Source organism: Chelonia mydas, chromosome 1 (assembly GCF_015237465.2).
Source record: "Chelonia mydas isolate rCheMyd1 chromosome 1, rCheMyd1.pri.v2, whole genome shotgun sequence".
Classification (NCBI taxonomy): Eukaryota; Metazoa; Chordata; order Testudines; family Cheloniidae; genus Chelonia; species Chelonia mydas.
Window position 1 is genome coordinate 284,111,771 of NC_057849.1, and position 18,661 is coordinate 284,130,431.

The 18,661-nt window shown below is 40.5% G+C and overlaps 1 protein-coding gene across 16 annotated transcripts in view; it reads left to right on the forward strand.

Moving 5' to 3' along the window:
* The window catches only part of MDM1 (Mdm1 nuclear protein), a 46,107-nt gene that overhangs the window by 16,518 nt on the left and 10,928 nt on the right, over positions 1–18,661 (forward strand). For 9 of the 16 annotated variants that reach the window (XM_037887030.2, XM_043548154.1, XM_037887057.2 and 6 more), the window contains 8 exons: positions 3,908–3,946; positions 4,334–4,509; positions 7,775–8,059; positions 9,448–9,596; positions 9,691–9,815; positions 12,313–12,562; positions 14,485–14,553; positions 16,341–17,501. In XM_037887030.2, the coding sequence (XP_037742958.1) occupies positions 3,908–3,946; positions 4,334–4,509; positions 7,775–8,059; positions 9,448–9,596; positions 9,691–9,815; positions 12,313–12,562; positions 14,485–14,553; positions 16,341–16,450 (1,203 nt within the window). In that variant the 3' untranslated portion in view covers positions 16,451–17,501. Of the gene's footprint in view, positions 1–3,907; positions 3,947–4,333; positions 4,510–7,774; positions 8,060–9,447; positions 9,597–9,690; positions 9,816–12,312; positions 13,411–14,484; positions 14,554–16,340; positions 17,502–18,661 lie in introns of those variants that run through there. The other 7 variants (XM_037887035.1, XM_007065831.4, XM_043548167.1 and 4 more) reach the window with 4 other exon arrangements.

The following is an 18,661-nucleotide window of genomic DNA, read 5'->3' on the forward strand; positions in this document are numbered from 1 at the left end:
CAGATACATTTGCAATTTAAAAGATTTCCACCATCTGAGAAATAGATTTCTGCAAATCAGTGAGACAAATATAGATCCCTAACTGGAAGAAAAAGTGAAGCTATGATTAGTTAAATAAAAACCCCCAAAACAATCGCCCCTCCTTTTCCCAAAAAAAGAAAATAAAAAACAGTGACACAAATGTGCTTTGGCCCTTCACAACTTAGACCTTTTCTGCCTAGCTGATCTTGTAATTTATCACGCTGTCATCCACCACTGTCACTTTGCTAACAACGCTAGCTTTTACTGCCCACCCTGTCAGCTTCTCCGTTCAACCACCACCCTGCCTTCTCCATGCCATCCCAGATGCATGTGGAAAAGTTCCATGAAAAGATGTATACAACTACTATCTTAACTCTATCAAATCTCTCCTTAAAACTGGCCTCTGCTCTGACATCTACAAAACATTGCTTGCTGATTGTAGCTAGATAGGTTCCCGCATTCCTACCATTCCTCTTATTTTACCTTTACCTCCAATTTAAAAAGTGAAACAAAACTGTGCCAGTCATGCCTGTATTTATTTCCTTGAGTGTTATATCACCATTCCCAGGCCTTTGGTCAGATCTACACTCTGAAGGTTTTACCAATATAGTTATATCAGCAAAAATAACGAGGAGTCCTTGTGGTACCTTAGAGACTAACAAATTTATTTATAACTCCTTGTTATTTTTGCTGATACAGACTAACATGGCTACCACTCTAATAGTTATATCAGTATTCTGTTCTGGAAACGTGCTCCTAGAGCGGACGCAGAATATAATGACAAAACTGCATTTTTACTGGTATAGTCATGGCAACTGCACCTGTGTTTCCGCAGCAAAGGGACCCACTCTCAGGCTTCCAGATCCCCAGTTGATGCCTTTCTGGGTGAAGACCTGCATCTCTCTCCCTCCCAACAGGGGTATTTCCAGCATACACAGTTCTCTGCCTTTACTGTATTATCCCCAGCACAGACAGGTTGCTCAAGGACACATGCTTGCTTTCTCTTCAGAGACGGTTAATAGGTATAATTGCTACAGTTATAAGGTACTACACAGCACTTCCTATGCAAGCCTACTTTATTCTTAAGATAAAAAACATTACAGAGAAAATATATTAAAAATAAAAGAAATTACATGCATGCTAATAAGTTTACCAGAGTTCACCCTAACATGGATTCTGACATCCAAAGGGACTGCTTGTGGCTACAAGTTCATCACAGCTTCAGTTCAGAACAAGCACCCAGATTTATGAGGCCTCAGTAGATCCAGTCCTTTTAACTCTTCCCAAAGAATAAGGGCCCTCAGGACAAAGAGTCCTCTCCATTTGCTGGATCAGGAAGAAGGCCATGAGCCAGTTTAAAACCAGGGTGTTTATCCAAAAAGCCTTTCTTTGTCTGTTGTTCCCTGGAGAATCCAGTTTGAATTAGTGTATGTATATCTTACCAGAGAGGTCGCCTCAAAGGGCTGATAATGGAGGAAGTACATTAGCATCCCCCTTCCTACTAGAGAAGGTATCTATAGTGCCACAATAGCACATACACAATTGCATTTTTAATACAGTGTAGCCCAAAGGTACTAACCCTAATTGAATAAGGTTTAACCAAATTCAAAAAAGTTTCTTAATTCAATAAGATTTATTCAAGATATTGTCAGTCGGCCACATAGCTTATTCAAGCCTCTCCTCAGCAAAAGTGCAGTTTTGCTGGTGTAACTGTATCTACAGTACGGGGGTCCTTGCCAGCACACACATGTCAGTCAGGGGTTCACACATCATCACACCCCCATAAACTAAACTGTTTTTTCACTCTTTAGTAATTTAAACACCTGAAGCTGTTCTCAAATTTTGCAAAAGCGTTCACCTATGAGCTGAGACCACACAATTTCAGCCCCAAAAGAGATGTTCTAAAGCATGTGAAAACAAGGGTTATAAGGAAAATCTCATTATAGCTTTAGCTATAGTGACTGCTTCCAGGAAACTGTTCTAATATATTTTAGAATGGTAGTGGCAATTCTTCAACAAAAAAACTTCAAAAACAGACTCCCAACGTGAAGCTGCAGAACTGGAATTAATTTGCAAACTGGATACCATCAGATTAGGCCTGAATAGAGACTGGGAGTGGTTGGACCATTACAAAACCTAAACTTAATTTCCCCAATACTAATTTCTCCCTACTGTTACTCACACCTTCTTGTCAACTATTTGTAATGGGCCACTCTCTTACCACTTCAAAAGTTATTTTTCCTCTCTTGGTATCCTGCTGTTAATTGATTTATCTCGTTAGACTGACCTCACACTTGGTAAAGCACCCCCATCCTTTCATGTATTTATACCTGCTCCTGTATTTTCACTCCATGCATCTGATGAAGTGGGTTCTAACCCATGACAGCTTATGCCCAAATAAATTTGTTAGTCCCTACAGTGCTACAAGGACTCCTTGTTATTTTTGTTCTAAGATGTATTAGTAAGGGTTATTTTTCAGCAGTAGAATAAAAATCGCCTTGAATTATCCTTTTAAAAAATTAATGTGAGGTAATTCATAATCACAGTAGGACTGTCTAGGGTCTGTGTCCTGCTGAGATAATGCTAGCTCCTGGGTCATTGAAAGAGCTTGGTTGTTCTTTGTACTTCACAATTCACTGGAGGCAGAGCATTCTCAGTATGCCTTTCCTTCCCATGCAGAGTCCTATTGCTCTGAATTTATATCCACCTGTTATAGTTCAGCCTATCAACTATCATTAATTTTCATCCCTCTGCTTAAACTGAATAATCTTACAAATTTCATTGTATTATCATCATGCAGTAGTCTTAAATGACAGATTCTCAAAGAATAGTTTGTTTGTTTTTAAATTGAGAGGCCCAGTGAGCCAAAGTCTGCAGTTACATCAATGCAACCCCAGTGAATTTTCACTCCTCTATTCATTTGTCTGCACTGTGATTACATGGGTAAAACAGAAGGCAGAATTTGCCCCCTTAGTATAATTCTTCCAGCAGATAAACAGAGAAATCTAATATATGAATGAAGGGTAAATAAAATAAACTAGTTGAGATTTAATACAAAAGCATGCATGCTCTCAGCCATTATATTATTCTCCTGCATTTCCATTAACCTTTTTCACGAGCCAGTATCAGTATAGCAGTAATACTGCTGCTATCAGGGACCTTGTATAATTCTTAAGAATATAAAAATATAAGCAAGATTTTTTTATTAGCAAACAGTGTTTGGGTGGAGGGCAAGATTGTGTGTGTGTGAAATGGGAGAGCTCTCACAATCTAATTTCTTAATTTTGTGAAATATTTTTAGCAATATTATTATGGTATTATAATGACTAAAACTAAGGAGTTAAAATGTTTATATTTTAAGGCCAAAAGTAATTTCTTACTGTTTTTAAAATGTATGTTTTCCATCTCATGCCTCGATGTTACAGTGACTGGTATCTTAGCATGAATGCCGTAGCTATTGATATTATAGTAGCATCTAGAGGCCCCTTGCAAAATCAGTTCCCCATTGCACTAGGTGGTGTACAAATGTATAGCAAATGACTATTGCAGTGTCAAAGAACTCAGTCTAAGGTCCTGATCCTGCAAACGCATTTGCACATACTTAACTTTATACATAGGAGAAGGTCTGTTGACTTAAACATCCACCTTGAAGTATTCAGAAGTTACGGATTTAAAAGTGATCAGTTAGACTTAGATGCTTAAATGCATCACTGCAAGAAATGCAAAATATTGCTAAAATATAACGGATTACAACATTTTTGTACCTAATCTCTAGGAGGCAGCATAGTGCTACGGTGACAGTTTTACAATGGTTCACACAGTAGTTATGTTAACGTGATGTCTTAGAAAAGAAATATTAAGACTGTTTCTGTATTCCTCCCCCTAGGATTCTCAAAACATCCTAAATTACATGTGGTATATGGAGGTTGGTTGCACCTAAGTTCTTGTTTTAATGCTTGGAACAATTACATGGTTTCTGAACATTGACGAAGAAATAGAATCCAGCACTAAACTTGTCCATAGATGCTGCATAATTTTTTCATGCTTATTGAATAAGTGATCGGTAACTATGCATTAGCTTGACTGCTCAAACACATGCTTTCTAAATAAATACATTTGCTATTTTGGCTTAACTTTTTGTTTTTTTGCTTTTATTGCACCTTGCAGTATTTTTGCTGTGACTGGTCCTGTTCTGTGTGTAACATGCCTTTCTACTGTAATTAGCATTAGCAAGCGCAAATAATACTTCACAATAACTTAACTGATTTTTAAAATATCAAACAAATGTACCCTGTGACATCTGTATGTGCAGGTGAAAGAACTTCGAGAGAAAGCGGAGGCTTACAGGCAACGAGTACAGGGAACCCACTTCTCTCGGTATCATCTGAATCAGATTCTTTCAGATAACAACAGACTTTGGGACGTGTCCTCAGATTCCAGTTCAGAAGAAACCATTAGCAACACCATCAGAGCTCTAGATCTAGCTGGGTAAGGTGCTTATCCTGGATGTGAAGGGAATGTAGAATTGTAGCTTTAAAAACTGAAATTTTTAAAAAGTAAATTGAGATTTAACACAACTTTAAGATCCCTAATGTTTACTAGACTTTGCATAAATGTATTTAAAGCAGATGGAATGTCAAATACTTTTCTACTAAAATTTTATTGTAATGTGTTGAGAACCCAAATAAGAAGTTTGACTTCATTTACTGAAGGAACAAGATAGGATACGCTCCCCCGCAGCCTGCTTCTCACTTGGCAAGCAGTCCTCAGACACTCCTGTGTAGGTTCACCAGTGTTTTATTTGTCATTAGGGGTGCTAGAACAATTTGTATAGTGGGAGCGCTGAGAGCCACTGAACCAAACTGTAAACCCTGGATATAATGGAAACCACTTCAAGTCAGGGAGTGCGGTAGCACCCCTACTTCCAGCACCTATGTTTGTCATGTACAGTTGTGTCCATAGGCATGCGTACGGGGTGTGTCGGGTGAGCCCAGGCACACCCTAATGCAGGGGTGGGCAAGCTCGTCTTGCCCGGCCCGCCTGAGCTCCCAGCCAGGGAGGCTCCCCCCGCCCCTGCCTTCCCTCATCCCCCAGAGCCTCAGCGTGCTGCGTCCAGGAGCGGCCCTGGACAGTGGCATGGCTCCGGCGGGACCTGAGCTCCTGCCACTCGGAGCCGCGTGGTAAGGGGGCGGGGCTGCGAGCTCCCTCCGGCCAAGCAGCAGGAGCTCAGGTCCTGCCGGAGCCACGCCGCTGCAGCAGGGGAGGCGAGGGTAAGCGGCATGGTAAGGGGGCCGGGGGAGTTGGATAAGGGGCAGGGAGTCCCGGGGACAGTCAGGGGACAGGGAGCGGGGCGGTTGGATGGGACAGAGGTTCTGGGGGTGGTGGTCAGGGGATGGGGAATGGGGGGTTGGATCGTGGGAAACCCGGTGGTCTGTCAGGAGGCAGGGGGTGGATAAGAGTTTGGGCAGTCGGGCCAGGGAGCAGGGAGGGTTGGGTAGGGGGTGGGACCTTGGGTTGGGGGGGGGGCCGGTCAGGGGACAAGGAGCAGGATAGGTCAGGGATTCTGAGGGGGGGCAGGGCCAGGCTGTTTGGGGAGGCACAGCATTTCCTACCAGGCCCTTCATACAATTTTGGAACCCCGATGTGGCCCTTGGGCCAAAAAGTTTGCCCACGCCTGCCCTAATGTCTCAAAAAGAAAAAAGTGGCTTTGCGTTTTAATTTAATTGCATGGTATGCTCTATATAGAAAGCCCGTGTTTGCTCACAGCATGCGTCCTCACTACTGTGGTGCCACATTACCATTGGTCCTCCCCTCCCCCTCCGACTACTATTCTAGAAAATTCTTTGACCTATGTAAGTGGCCGCGTGAGGCGTGCCCAGTGCAGTGTCTACTGTGCTGGTAATGTTTGTCACGTGTACTCTACTGAAACAGCATAACAAGCCCGTGGCTTTACGTTTTAATTCAATCGTATGGTACCCCCTTTTAATTTTAAAATATGGATCGGTTTGTTGTTAAGATAAGAAAAGGAGCAGACAAGCTGTTCATGTGAAAGAGCATTTTTGAAACTAGCACATGTGAAAAACAAACTCGCAACAGCGCCTCGACTCACTTATTATTTTGTACATTGAACAAGAATTCGCTTCGTCAGTTAATTACAGTGATGTGATTGAGGAATTTAAGTCCATAAAACCTGGTGAGCGACGTCATTCTCTAGGACAGGAAGATGAAGAAACCTTAATCTGGTTTGGTCAATTTGGGTTAGCTCATTATCTGGTTAAAGATAAAGATCATGAAAATTGACTGTATCTTTGTATATGCCTGGTTATCACTACAGCAAAAATTTAGTATTTTGTGTCTCATTTTTTAAGTAAAGTTTAGTTGTTAATTTAAAAAAAATTAAGTTTAGTTAAGTTTTAGTTTCTTTAGTTTGTTTGATAAATAAAAATAATGTCCTTTATGATTGAGTATTTAATAAATGTTCGCCTTAAAAAAAAGAAATTCCCTGGGTGCACACCCTAATGAAATGTGCTGCACATGCCTATGGTTGTCTCTCTGCAGAATAAGACTTTCCCCAAGCTTCACCCTTCTCTCTAGGTACAAGCTGGGGGTGGAGGGAAGAAATCGCCTCTCTCTGAGATCCTGGGCTGCTTTGCCCTTCCTTTTCCCTCTCTGTTCCTGTCTCCCTTTTAACCATCCCCATCTGATGAACTGAATACCCCTGTTAACTGATTAATCACCCAGTCCTTAATCAATTATCTCCCAATTTAGCACATGCAGGGAAGTTTACAGAGTGGTGAGTTAGCCTTGGGCTACTCCCACTCTATCACAACCCTACATTATGTAAATTTTGTCATGGCTACATACATTTGTATTGGTGTTTTTGTAGAAACAAATCAATAGGCTTGTGATTAGCAGATCTAGTCCCACTGCACTTCTGTTTCTAAAATCAAGAAAAAGCAATTATGTATTCACATTTTTTTGCCTCTGCCCCTTGGGGACCATAAAGATGGTTTGAGCAGATACTAATTTTGTCATTTATTGCTAATAAGTTTTAGAGACTTTTATTAATAATGTTGTATAGGTAATTATTCCTAAATCAAAAAAAGCAGTTTGGTCACCTCACCTTAAATCTGATTGTTCAAAACATTGTATGGGATACTATATATACAACCCACTTTCTCCCAGGCAGTGTCTTGGAGGCACGGGGTTAGGGGGGAGGGAGAATAATTGATCTATTTGTGTAATTGTAGCCATAATAAAAGCAAGATGAAACTTAAGACATTATGGTTTATTACACCATAATGTCTGATATCAAATACAAGGCCAGATTTTCAAAACTGTCTGGTTTGTTTTTGTGCAAAATGGATCTTTGTACACTAGTTTCATTTGCATGCACAAATGCCTGATTTCTATGAACAATTTAAAGACCAAGATTTTCAAAAGATGGAGCCTTAAGATAGGCTCTAAAGTCTGTTTAACACCAGCCTAATTTTCAAAAGTGTTCAGCATCAAACAGTTCCCATTTTCACATGTGAAAATTAAGTAGGTGCTGAAGTATGGACTTAGAAGTCTACTGTAAGCTCCTTTTTTGGAAAATGACTGATTAATCTGTATTCATTTTAATAACTAAACTCTTAATTTCTGACAGGTTCTTGAATTGGATGTATGCAGTTTATGGAGACACATACGTAGTAAATTGGAAAAAAACAAGTGAATATTTGGTGAGGGAAACATAGTTTGCTTTGTTTTATAGAGTTCCTGAGAAACAGATGTCTGCAAGCCAAAACATACTGCCGCAGCCTGACTCAATAGAACAGTCCCAACAGAACAATACAGAGAAGTTAGGCATGTCAGATGCCTCTACTGTACCAGTCAGAAGACGTCTAGCTTGGGGTGAACAAGACAGTACTGAACAAGTGGAAAATCAGCCACCAGGATTACAGGAAGATGAAGAAAAAGAAAATAAACAAGAGTCAGCAGAGGCTCAGAAATTGAAAGAAAATGATAAGGATCCTACTGTGGACAACAAAGTAAAAGGGTACATTTTAAAATTTCATTGTCTTTCTTCTTACCTTTCCATGCTTTATGGGGTGATTTAAAAATAAACTAAACTTTACATGCTAGTGCACTTAACAGGTAATTAGCTAGGGCACTAGTTTGACAAGTTCTGTATGTTAATAATTAGCAACAAGTGTCTTAAATTTCAGAATAAGAGAGGATTTGTTTCTTACACCAATTTCCTTCAGAGGTGAAGGGCAAAATGGAGGAAGAAATAGACCCTGAGCTGCTTCGCAGATTTGGCTCAGCGAATGATTTCTGTCAAAGCAAATTAGATTTTAGTAATGCAAAACTTTTTTTTTTTAAATGTAATTTGTAGAAACTAAACACAAAATACTATTTTGATTAATATGAGTAAACTTAATGCATAACATTTAAAATGTTAAAAGTTGTACAGAAGGCCACTCAGAGTAGGCAAGTGATAGTGCAACATATAGCCATGTGGAAAACTAAAATTAGGAGTCTGCTTCATACTCAATTTTGAAGGATTGGTAGGACTGAAAGGATAGTCTGTTCTGTCACTGTTGAATGGACTGCATAATATAGTGCTTAAGAGTATGTCTACACTGCAGATGGAAGAGTGCCTCCCAGTGTGGGAAGACAGACATGCACTAGCTCCGCCCGAGCTAGCACACTAAAAATAGCAGGGTGGCATGTATGTACCCAGAGGATTAGGCAGGACTGTACTCAGGTGGCTAACCCAATCCGCTCCCCATGCTGCTGCATCCACACTGCTGTTTTTAGCGTGCTAGCTTGAGCAGAGTTAGTGTGTCTATCTACGTGCACTGGGAAGCACCCTCCTAGCTGCTGTGTAGACATACCCTTTGACTTTTTCAGCAAACTTGAACAGTGTTGATGGGCTTTGCAGGAAGCTATGTCCAGATCTCCCTGGGTGTGGTTTCCTGTTACGGGGGAGAGGGAGGGGATGTATTGGTAACCTTGGAGTTCTGAAAATGTCTGGGTGTAGGAAAAAAAAGTAGGAAGATATTTAGAAATATCAAGGACTTATTTCTGAGTACAGTATTTGGCAGTCAACTTTCCCATGTTTCCTCTAATTACAGTTGAGTTCTAGGCCTTTTACCATGCATGTTTTACAAACTCTGTTAGTAACACATGATGTTCAGTCATATTTTCTATCTTAGAAAATATTTTTATGACTCTCCATCACTGTAGTATCTGAGCATCTGTGTCTTTAACATATTTATCCTCACAACAGTCATGTGAGATAGAGAAGTGCTGTTATCTCATTCTACAGACTGGGGACAAATAGACTAAGTGACATGCCCAGGGTCATGCAGGAAGTCTGTGATAGAACAGGGACCGAGGCCAGAGCCCTAACCACTGGACCATCCTTCCTCATTTTTGCAGAGAAAATGCCTCACTACCGAAACCTTCAGCAGATAGGTCAGATTCTTCTTCAGTATCTTCAGGAAAACGTGGCAGGCTTTCTACTCCAAAGTTGAAAACAATTGGTGGAGCCCAAAGAACTCATCATGATCTTACCACGCCAGCTATCGGTAACAATATTTAAAATGAAAAGCAACATTTTGAGGGAATTAATTTATTAAAAGTTTTTAATGTAACAAAATATTTTATCTTCTGTTACTCTAGGAGGTGCACTTTTAGTGTCTCCATCTAAAGTGAAGTCTTCATCGCCACAGCAGAGAAAGAAAAAGTCTTTAGAAACACAGTATTCTTCATCTAAACAAGCCTCAGGAGAAAGAAAATCCAGAAGGGTGAGACAAAGCAAGCATTTTTCAATATGCAGTGTAGAAAGATACAGATCGGATATCCTTTTTATGTCAGTTTGAATAATTGTTTTAAGCTTGTTTAAGGATTGGGACGTTCCAGTCTAAAATTTTCAATGTTATCTGTGATGGAGAGGCTGATAGTCATAGGCGCCAACTTCCCCTCTTCCCTGTGGGTGCTCAACCCTCCTCCTGCCCCCGCCCCTGCCCCACCTCTTTCTACCCCTGCCCCAACCCCGTCCCCTCCCTGCCCCTATTCCAACTCCTACCCCAAATCCCTGCCCCAGCCCTGCCTCTTCCCTGCCTCCTCCCCTGAGCATGCTATGTTTCCACTGCTCCCCTCCCGGAGTGTGCTAACCCTGCCAAACAGCTGTTTGGTGGCGGTCGGGTGGGAAGCGCTGGGAGGTAGGCAGAGGAGTGGGGACTCAGCGAGCTCAGGGGAGGGGGAGGAGGAGGAGGTAGGGCATGGGGGGAGCTTGGCTGCCAATGGGTGCAGAGCACCCACCAATTTTTTACCATGGGTGCTCCAGCACCTATGCCGATAGTTACATATTTTTGTTAAGCAATGGAAACTGAAGGACTATGGGAGGGAATGCTGCATTATTTCCCATATATATTTCTGCTCTGAAGTGTGCGGAGTCCAGCGGAAAGCCTGCTGCCAAGAGCAGCTGATCTCCCTGCTACCCTTATCCCAGCTCATTCCTGAAGTCATGCAGAGCTCCAAACTCCATGAGTTGGGTAGAGAAGTATGCCGCATTGGTGTCAGTCTCCCTTTCCATTGTTCTTGGAATTTTCTGCTTCATTTTACTTCAGATTTGATTTCTCTGTACATCCTAGCGTAGGGGTCAAAAAGATACTAGGACAGTATTTAGTTTCACGGGTCTTTGTGGCTTATAGATTCTAAGGCCAGACAGGACCACTGTGGTCATCTGGTCTGGCATCTTGCATAACATGTCACAGAATTTTCCTGAATTAATTCATATTTGAACTAGAGCATATCTTTTAGAGAAACATCCAATCTTGATTTTAAAACTGTCAGTGATGGAGAATCCACTACAACACTTGACAAGTTTTTCCAATGGTTAATTACCCTCATCGTTAAAAACGTACGTTTTCTTTCCAATCTGAGTTAGTCTAGCTTCAATTTCTGACAATTGGATTTTGTTATGCTTCTGTATTCTAGAGCCCATTATATTTTTGTTCCCCATGTAAGTACTTATAAACTCTGATTAATTCACCGCTTAGCTTTCTGTTTAAGTGAAATAGATTGAGCTTCTTGCGTTCCAAAAACCTTCCCAGTCCTTAGTCACATCACTTCACAAGCAGGTGTGTGGTCTCAATTTCTAAATATGTATAGGATTTCACTGCAGATTTCTCCCAGTGAGGTAGAATATATAATAGAAGCAGGAACACTAATGAAATTTTTTTTTAAATTCAGAGTTCAACTTTTGCTCTGGGTAATAAGCCTCAGTCTGAAATGACAAGTCAGCTATAACTATCCTACGTCTTCAGCTTTCCTATTTGGCTACCCACTAAAATTTATTCATAATCATAATTCCTTCTCTCTTTATATCCTTCGCTGTTTTCCCCCATGGATATAAAGTATTGGTTGTTCCCTTTATTCAGGATTTTCCTCAATATCTAATAGTTGGTATTTTAACAGTGCCACAAATATTATTGCATCTTGTCTCCCAATTTCCTGGTTGGGATACCTAGGATCCTGTCGCTGTAGCAATGTTCCTGGCTTCCCAAGTGTTCCAAACATCTTTTAGTTGCTGGCTGTCTTTTAGTAGTGTTTTAAATCCTTTAGGGGTTTTGTGACTAAGTTAATTCTGTTTTATTGTTATAAAAGAGTCAGCCCACTTTTCAAAGTCCTACACTGGCCTTCAGTGTTAATAATACTGAGCAATTCATAAACATTAACCTTCACAAAGCTCCTCTGAGGTAACTGAGTATTAATCCCCATATTAATCTCATAGTCCTGCTTTGCAGATGGGGAATCAAAACACAGAGATTGTGACCACAAAGTTGTTGTTAGAGGTAGGATTAGAAATTCAGGAATCCAACTACCAGGCTTTTGCTCAGTCCATTAGTTTATACTGTCTCCATGTTTTCTCTGCTCCTAGAGATGGTAATGGAAGCTTGGAAGTGATTTATTTTCCAAAGGCAAGAATCTGACCTGGTATTGTATGTGAATGCATACATGGCCTAAAGGTGTAGGGCCAGATGAAATTGAGAAAGCAGTCTAGTGCTTTTACACATGTGTAAAGCCTTTTTTGGGTCATGTTTAGATTATCCCTCATAATGTGAGCTTTGCTTAACACTGTCCCAAAGCCTTAAATCACTTGCCTGGCCTGGAAGCTCCAGCAAGACACAGCCAACATGTACCAGCTGCATATGCCTCTGTACTTGATGTTTGATATAACTCAAACAAATTTTCAGTTGTGTGTATAAACTAATAGTAGCCTTTTCTATGGTATTTCAGTTTGAAGGGGAAGCAGAAGCTGTATCACTACTTGCCTCCCAAGCTGCTGGATTGAAAACTTTAGATCCTTTGCCTCTGAGGAAGGATTCTTGGCCCACTGTCAATGCTGCTGATGAAAGAGCGTCTCCCACTTCAGCACATCCAACTACAGCTCCTGTGCAGAAATCAGTCAAAAGCGCTACTCTCCCCTCCTGGAATCCATGCTGTCGCATTCAAGGGACTCTCAGGGATCCAGAGTTCCAGCATAATGGTTGTTTTTTTTTTTTTTAAATAGGATTTTTCCATCCACTTAGTTTGTATGGTAATTGCTATCTTGCAAATGTGCAGGGCCCAAAATTTTGTGACTTCAACAAAGAATGACTGCTTATTGCAGAGAAACTCTTTTGTACCAGCATGTTTCATCTTGCTAGAACAACTGTACTATTCTCCACCTAAATGAGATACTTTGAGCTACACTGCTATGGGGAGATCTGGCCTTTGTTCTATGCTTAGGTTCCAGTATCTGTCTGTCTAATAGAGCTTTCTTGATTTTAATAAGGAATTACTGGATACCTCAAATAATTGGTTCTCTGTGAACAGTTTTGTTATCTCTTCTGTAGACAGCAGAGGGGGAATCTAGTACATTTCCCTTTAGGGTTACTCACACAGATGAGTAATTGGACACCTCCACAACATCATCATACCACTCTACAGTGCACCTGTGTGAGGAGAAGAGCAAGGAAGTAGGCTAGGTGTGATACAACCCTTATTTCCCTCTCTCACCATAGTTTTCCAGGGGGAATCAGCTGAAAAGCTGAGGCTGTGATGTTTACATGCCCTTTTATGTGCTGTGGAGCACCCACCTTTGCAGGGCTGGGATGTTCAGGAGAGAGTTGCTGGCAGACGAAAATCTGTCATCATAGTCCCATCTGTGAGGTGGCCCTGGCCTCTACAGGATCACCAGACATCTATGTGGATTTTGAGAGAACTGTAGGTTTTTGAGGACCCTTGTGTGTGGAGTGGGAGAGAAGGGGACAATCCAGCCTTCTCTATCTTTAAAAGGTCTGTTGGAATCTCAGCAGCATTTCCTGGTCCCTGCAGCTGTGTCTAAACTGCACAGTAAGTCCATGCTCTAACTCACATTTGAGCCCACGCCACCCTTCCATCCTCACACAAATCAGTCTGACTTAGGTCAGCAAGTACTCAGGACCCAGGTCCTAAGGCCCTGCTAGTAGGGTGAGTCAGAGCCCCAGTACCTGCTGTGACTTGGGTCCAATCCTTGTCATGTTGCAGTGTGGATGCAGTTGAAGCCAAAGACCAGAGTCAGAAGGGCTGCATACCGCAGTATGGATGTGTTAGGACAACTGAGAGACCTGGGTCCAGGCTTACAATGCAGTGTGGACACTCAAGCACAGGATTGTAAACACTGAGTCCATAAGCCTGGGTCCCACAGACCAGGTTTACAATGCAGTGTACACCTACCCTGTGTGAACTCTTCATTAGAGGAGCAATTTGGGCCAGAGTGGCTCAGAGTAGTTTTAAACGACAATAGTAACCATACTATGGTGGCATCTATGTGATAAATAACAAAACCCCTCAAGCACTTAGATGTCAAAGTGAAATTTATATACTTAAATCCCAGTTCCACAAAACTTTAATCACATGCTTAAGGTCCTGCTCTTGAAAAGCACACAAAGTCCTTGCATCTTCAGAGATGGATGAAGTAAGGTAATAGTTCCATTTTACAATGGAGCAAGTGGTAAACAGGTTCAGTGAGTTGCCTAAATCCAGAGAAAAGTCACTTAGAGCTGGGATTAGAACTAGGGCCATATCCTACCTCCAAGTCCTGAATGCAAATCATTAGATCTTATTTCACTGTGTAACTACAGTAACAGCCTCCAAAGATGCTGCCTTGAAAAGTATACAGTCCAATACACTTATTCGATCCTCATCTCAGCACCATTTTCAGGGTACCCTTATAAGAAACTTATTACAATAGGAGTTGTTATTATGGGGATAAGGGAGTCTCAGTCCTGTAACTAGCAAGTATGCAGTATCCTAATTGATAGTTACATTTTTAGAAGTAATGTTCTAAATAGTTTTTGACATGAAGTGTCATCCCATATAGGGTTCTGATGCAGAAACAGCTCTTTTTAATGGTATAAAAATAACACCTGTGGTCTTTTCTTCTAGGGAACATTGCAAGTCCAAAGATGAGCCATTTCCAGTTACCACTGCAGGAAAGAAACTATAATGATGAAGGTATTTTTCATTTCGAAATATTAAACAGTATGTATCATATGGATGACTTCTGCCTTTATTTGCACCCCAATGGGAGATGGCTGCAATATGTCCTGTATACACCCATCTCATACGTAGACCAGTAAAACCTTTATGCATACCCAGATCATCATATCATCAAAAGAAATCCAAATATTTTTCTCTGCCCAGTAATCTGAAAAGTTAAGTACAAACCCTATGAATAAACCATGAAATGTCGTTAAAAATGAAACCGTTCATAACCGTGGTTCAGTACGGCTAATATAAATGTTTGTTCCAAACTCAGATTTAACTACCCCTTTAGCCCCCCGACATTTTCACAAGCCTTTCTGCTTTCTGGTTCAAGCCTTGACTACACGCAAAGTGCAAAAGTATTATGCCTGAGGGTGCTTTGGTATTTTTAATCCAACTAGATAGAACATAGAAGTATTTGTAATCTTATTGGATATCCTGTTCTCATGAGAATTTGAATACAGGCTCTATGTATTCTCCAAGGGAGCTTTCAAAATTGAGTGTCTATGCCAGGAGACTGCCTCTCTGACCTGATGCACTGCTGTACATCCATAGCGTCATTACAGATTTTGTCACTGCTCTAGCAAAATGGTCACTATCAGGAACAGTCTTAGATTATCAGTTTTCCTGACAAAGAGAACAAATAGTACTGTGACTTTTCAGAAATCAAACAGAACTTGATACTACACGCCACAATGTGCTGTGTTTTCTGTGACTTTAAATCAGATTGTTTAACATTTAGTACCATCTCTGAAACTTGCCTTAGATCTTTGAAAGCCTTTGGTCAAAACATTCTTAAAATAGGTTCCTAAATTGCACGTACAAAAAAATCCCCTTTATGAGCATACTGCTAATTGTAGCTGTGTATATAAGTATATGGTTGGGATTTCCATGCATTTGTATGCATAATAAATTTGTACACTCAAAATGCCTGCATTTGGGCATCATTGAATCTATTTATGACAGCTCATGCTTTGTCACTGGTTTTTAGTAACAAAGATGCAGTCTGGTACAGCGCTGTTATCTAAAATGTGTGGTGAGGTTGTGGGATGCTACAGAGTTTCACATACTTTATGCAGATATACAGATGCTTTGCTGAGCAATTTGCACTGCCCACATGCTTTCCAGCCAGCTGCCGTGACTAAAATAAAAAGAATTGCCCTGATCCTCATCTACAACCAAGGAGCACACAATGCATCTCAAGGCCGGGGGAGGGGGGAGGGTACAGAGGAGCTTTAAGCTGGTCCTCTGGTGTAACTGAGAGCAGCTTGAGGACAGCTCTAATTTACACTAGCTGCCATAAGCGCCAAGGAACCATACAGCACCCAGGGATTACTAGAACACACTAACCAAAACCACACCAAATATGCTGGGGAAGGGGAAAAAAGCATAGGAGTTACTATGCCAATTCTGTACTACTGGAGGATCATTTAATGGTGTAAAGATTGGGCACAATGACTCCAGTTTTCAAAGGAGAGCTCGCTGCTCGACTCCCACTGCATTTCATTGAGAATTGAGCACCTAATTTAAAAATCCCAGTCAGTATGCTTGTAGCTTTCTAATTAGCTTTCCCTTCAACAAAGCTAACAATAATTTAGAAATTTGTTTGGATTTGATTTTGTGGCATTCATGGTCATAAGTGGCATAAAAACTTTTGTATTTGAGAAGTCAGCCACAGCTGTCTTAATTGTTTAAAATTTATGTCTGATCTGTGGATTTAGTTATAGATTTGTTTTCCTTGTTGCATGCACTCACAGATGACAGATTGTCCCAGATCTCTGCTCGCTCTGCAGCCTCTAGCTCACTAGCATCTCAGATTCTGGAACGAGCTCAGAAGAGGAAAGAGAATTTCTGGGGCAAGTCGTAGTGTGTTCCACCAGGGAGTCACTGTTTTGTACAATGATGTATTTTTGTTGCAGTTTTGTGGAATTTTTTGGGAAATTTTGTATTTTGGGCCTTTCATATACTGGTAAGATGGCCTGACCCTGAGAGGTGTCAAACATTTGACACTTCTGTTGAAAGAGATGGGAGCTGTGGGTAGACAGTATGTACTATTTTACAATAGCCTGCTTTTAATCTTTCAGTTACGGCATCTCTTGAAATTGACAGTAATTATTTGTATACAACTTGTATATAATTTCTAAAGATGTTTTACTACAAGAATATAGTATTCCAAGAACAGTATTATGGGACGATACCATCATTCACCTAATACTGTACCTCAGACATCTGATTTCAAGCATGGCTGAGTTAGGAGATAGTTATGTTAGGGGTTTGTTCATAATCCTGTATGAATTCTGAATATGTACAGGACTGTGTTGTCATTAGCAGTCATTTAGCAGTATCTGACCCTACTACCAAAAAAGCCACATTTAATATTTCAACAAATTTGATGTAAAATATGCAACACATGTTGAGGTTTTGGTTAGGACTCTAGGGTTGTTCTAGTTAAAAATAAATAAATAATTAAAAAACCCCACACACTTTTTTCTTGCCTAGAAGACTTTGACAACTTACTGTATGGGCTCACTGTTAGCCATGTCTGGAGTATCCATATGGATGGCTGTACTGCTGTCAAGACCAGTTTTTAAATGTTGGTTTTAGATACTAGGGGGTAAACCTTCATTTCAAACACGTATTTAATTACCCTCATACTCCTCAATTATCTCTTCTAGTTGTCCGTTTCTGGGTGAGTGAACTACTGTAATGATGGTCACAGCTAAAATTGATGGTGATTTATGCTGATGGCCTTTTTTTTTTTTCTTTTTAATTGACAAAAGCAAGTTACATGAAGTAGGTGAAAATAATTGCTTAGCCATTTAAAAAAATTAAGTTAATGTTTGCTGTTTTTAAATATATTTGTACAATGAAGAATTTGAATTTTGTATACATTTAAAAATAAAAAAAAATCAAGTTTGCCTTGTTTCTGTTCAGCTTATTGTGCCCAACATGGGCAGTAGCTTGCTTCGAGAAGGCCACTGAGAGTCAGTCTCAGTGGACCTGTCTCTTCCAACAGACAGAGGCAGCTGATCAGACAATCTCTGTGGGCTTCTGGAAGACAAGCTGCTGCCCTGGAAGAGTCCGGAACTGCTCTTTATAAAAGCTCAGTTACTCACACTATAGACAAGTTGACATTTGGAATCATGATTAACTGGATCCAGAGCCAAAGACCATAGTCCAAGTTGAAAGACCAAGGCTTTCTCTGAACTGGGCCCTTACAAACCAGCTTGCTGCTCTATGTTGGTATCAGGAATGAGCTCCTACCACTATAAACAAGATGTAAGAAACTTTTATACAACTGTTAACCCCAGAAGGGGAGGTTGTCTTTAAAAAAAAAAAAAAAAAAGGAAGAAGAAAAGTTTCCTCAGCTGAATGATTTCCTTTAGAAATGTTTACCCTTTCCTATCAAGCTCTTCATGCCCATTTCACAAGGACTCAGATACCATTTAAAATGGTGTTGGTTGCAAATTTTCCAGAGTGTTTTTGATAGAAAACTGGGTTTTCGATAAAGCAAATTTTTGTTTTAAAAAAAAATTTCCCACCCTGTCTTTCCATTTTTTGCCCAAATGGAATGGCTGGAACCAGAAATACTTATTTGTAAATAGTGCTGTGGTGCCTTAGGGATAGGGCCCTACTCAATTCTCAGTCCATTTTGGTTAATTTCACAGTCACAGGATTTAAAAAAATCATACATTTCATTATTTCAGATATTTAAATCTGAAATTTCACAGTGTTGTAACTTTAGGGTCCTGACCCAAAATGGGGTTGTGGGGTGTGTCACCATGCCTCTGTGGGTCACAACTTAGAATACCAAATTTAGGACAAGCTGCTGGGGAAAAGGGCAGACACACCCCAATACTGGTGGTTATTCTTCCATGAGATGTACCAAACCAGCAACAGAAGTAAACTTCTGTCTCACCACACTGGCTAATAAGAAGTCAGAAATGCAGCCTCTTTAGGTATTCCAGGCCTGGATTCAACACCCAGACACGAGACTTCATGATGAGTGGTTATTTAAAACCAATGTCATCAAACAAAAGGTTCTTTTAATCCCAAAGGACCAGCCATGCACCAAGGT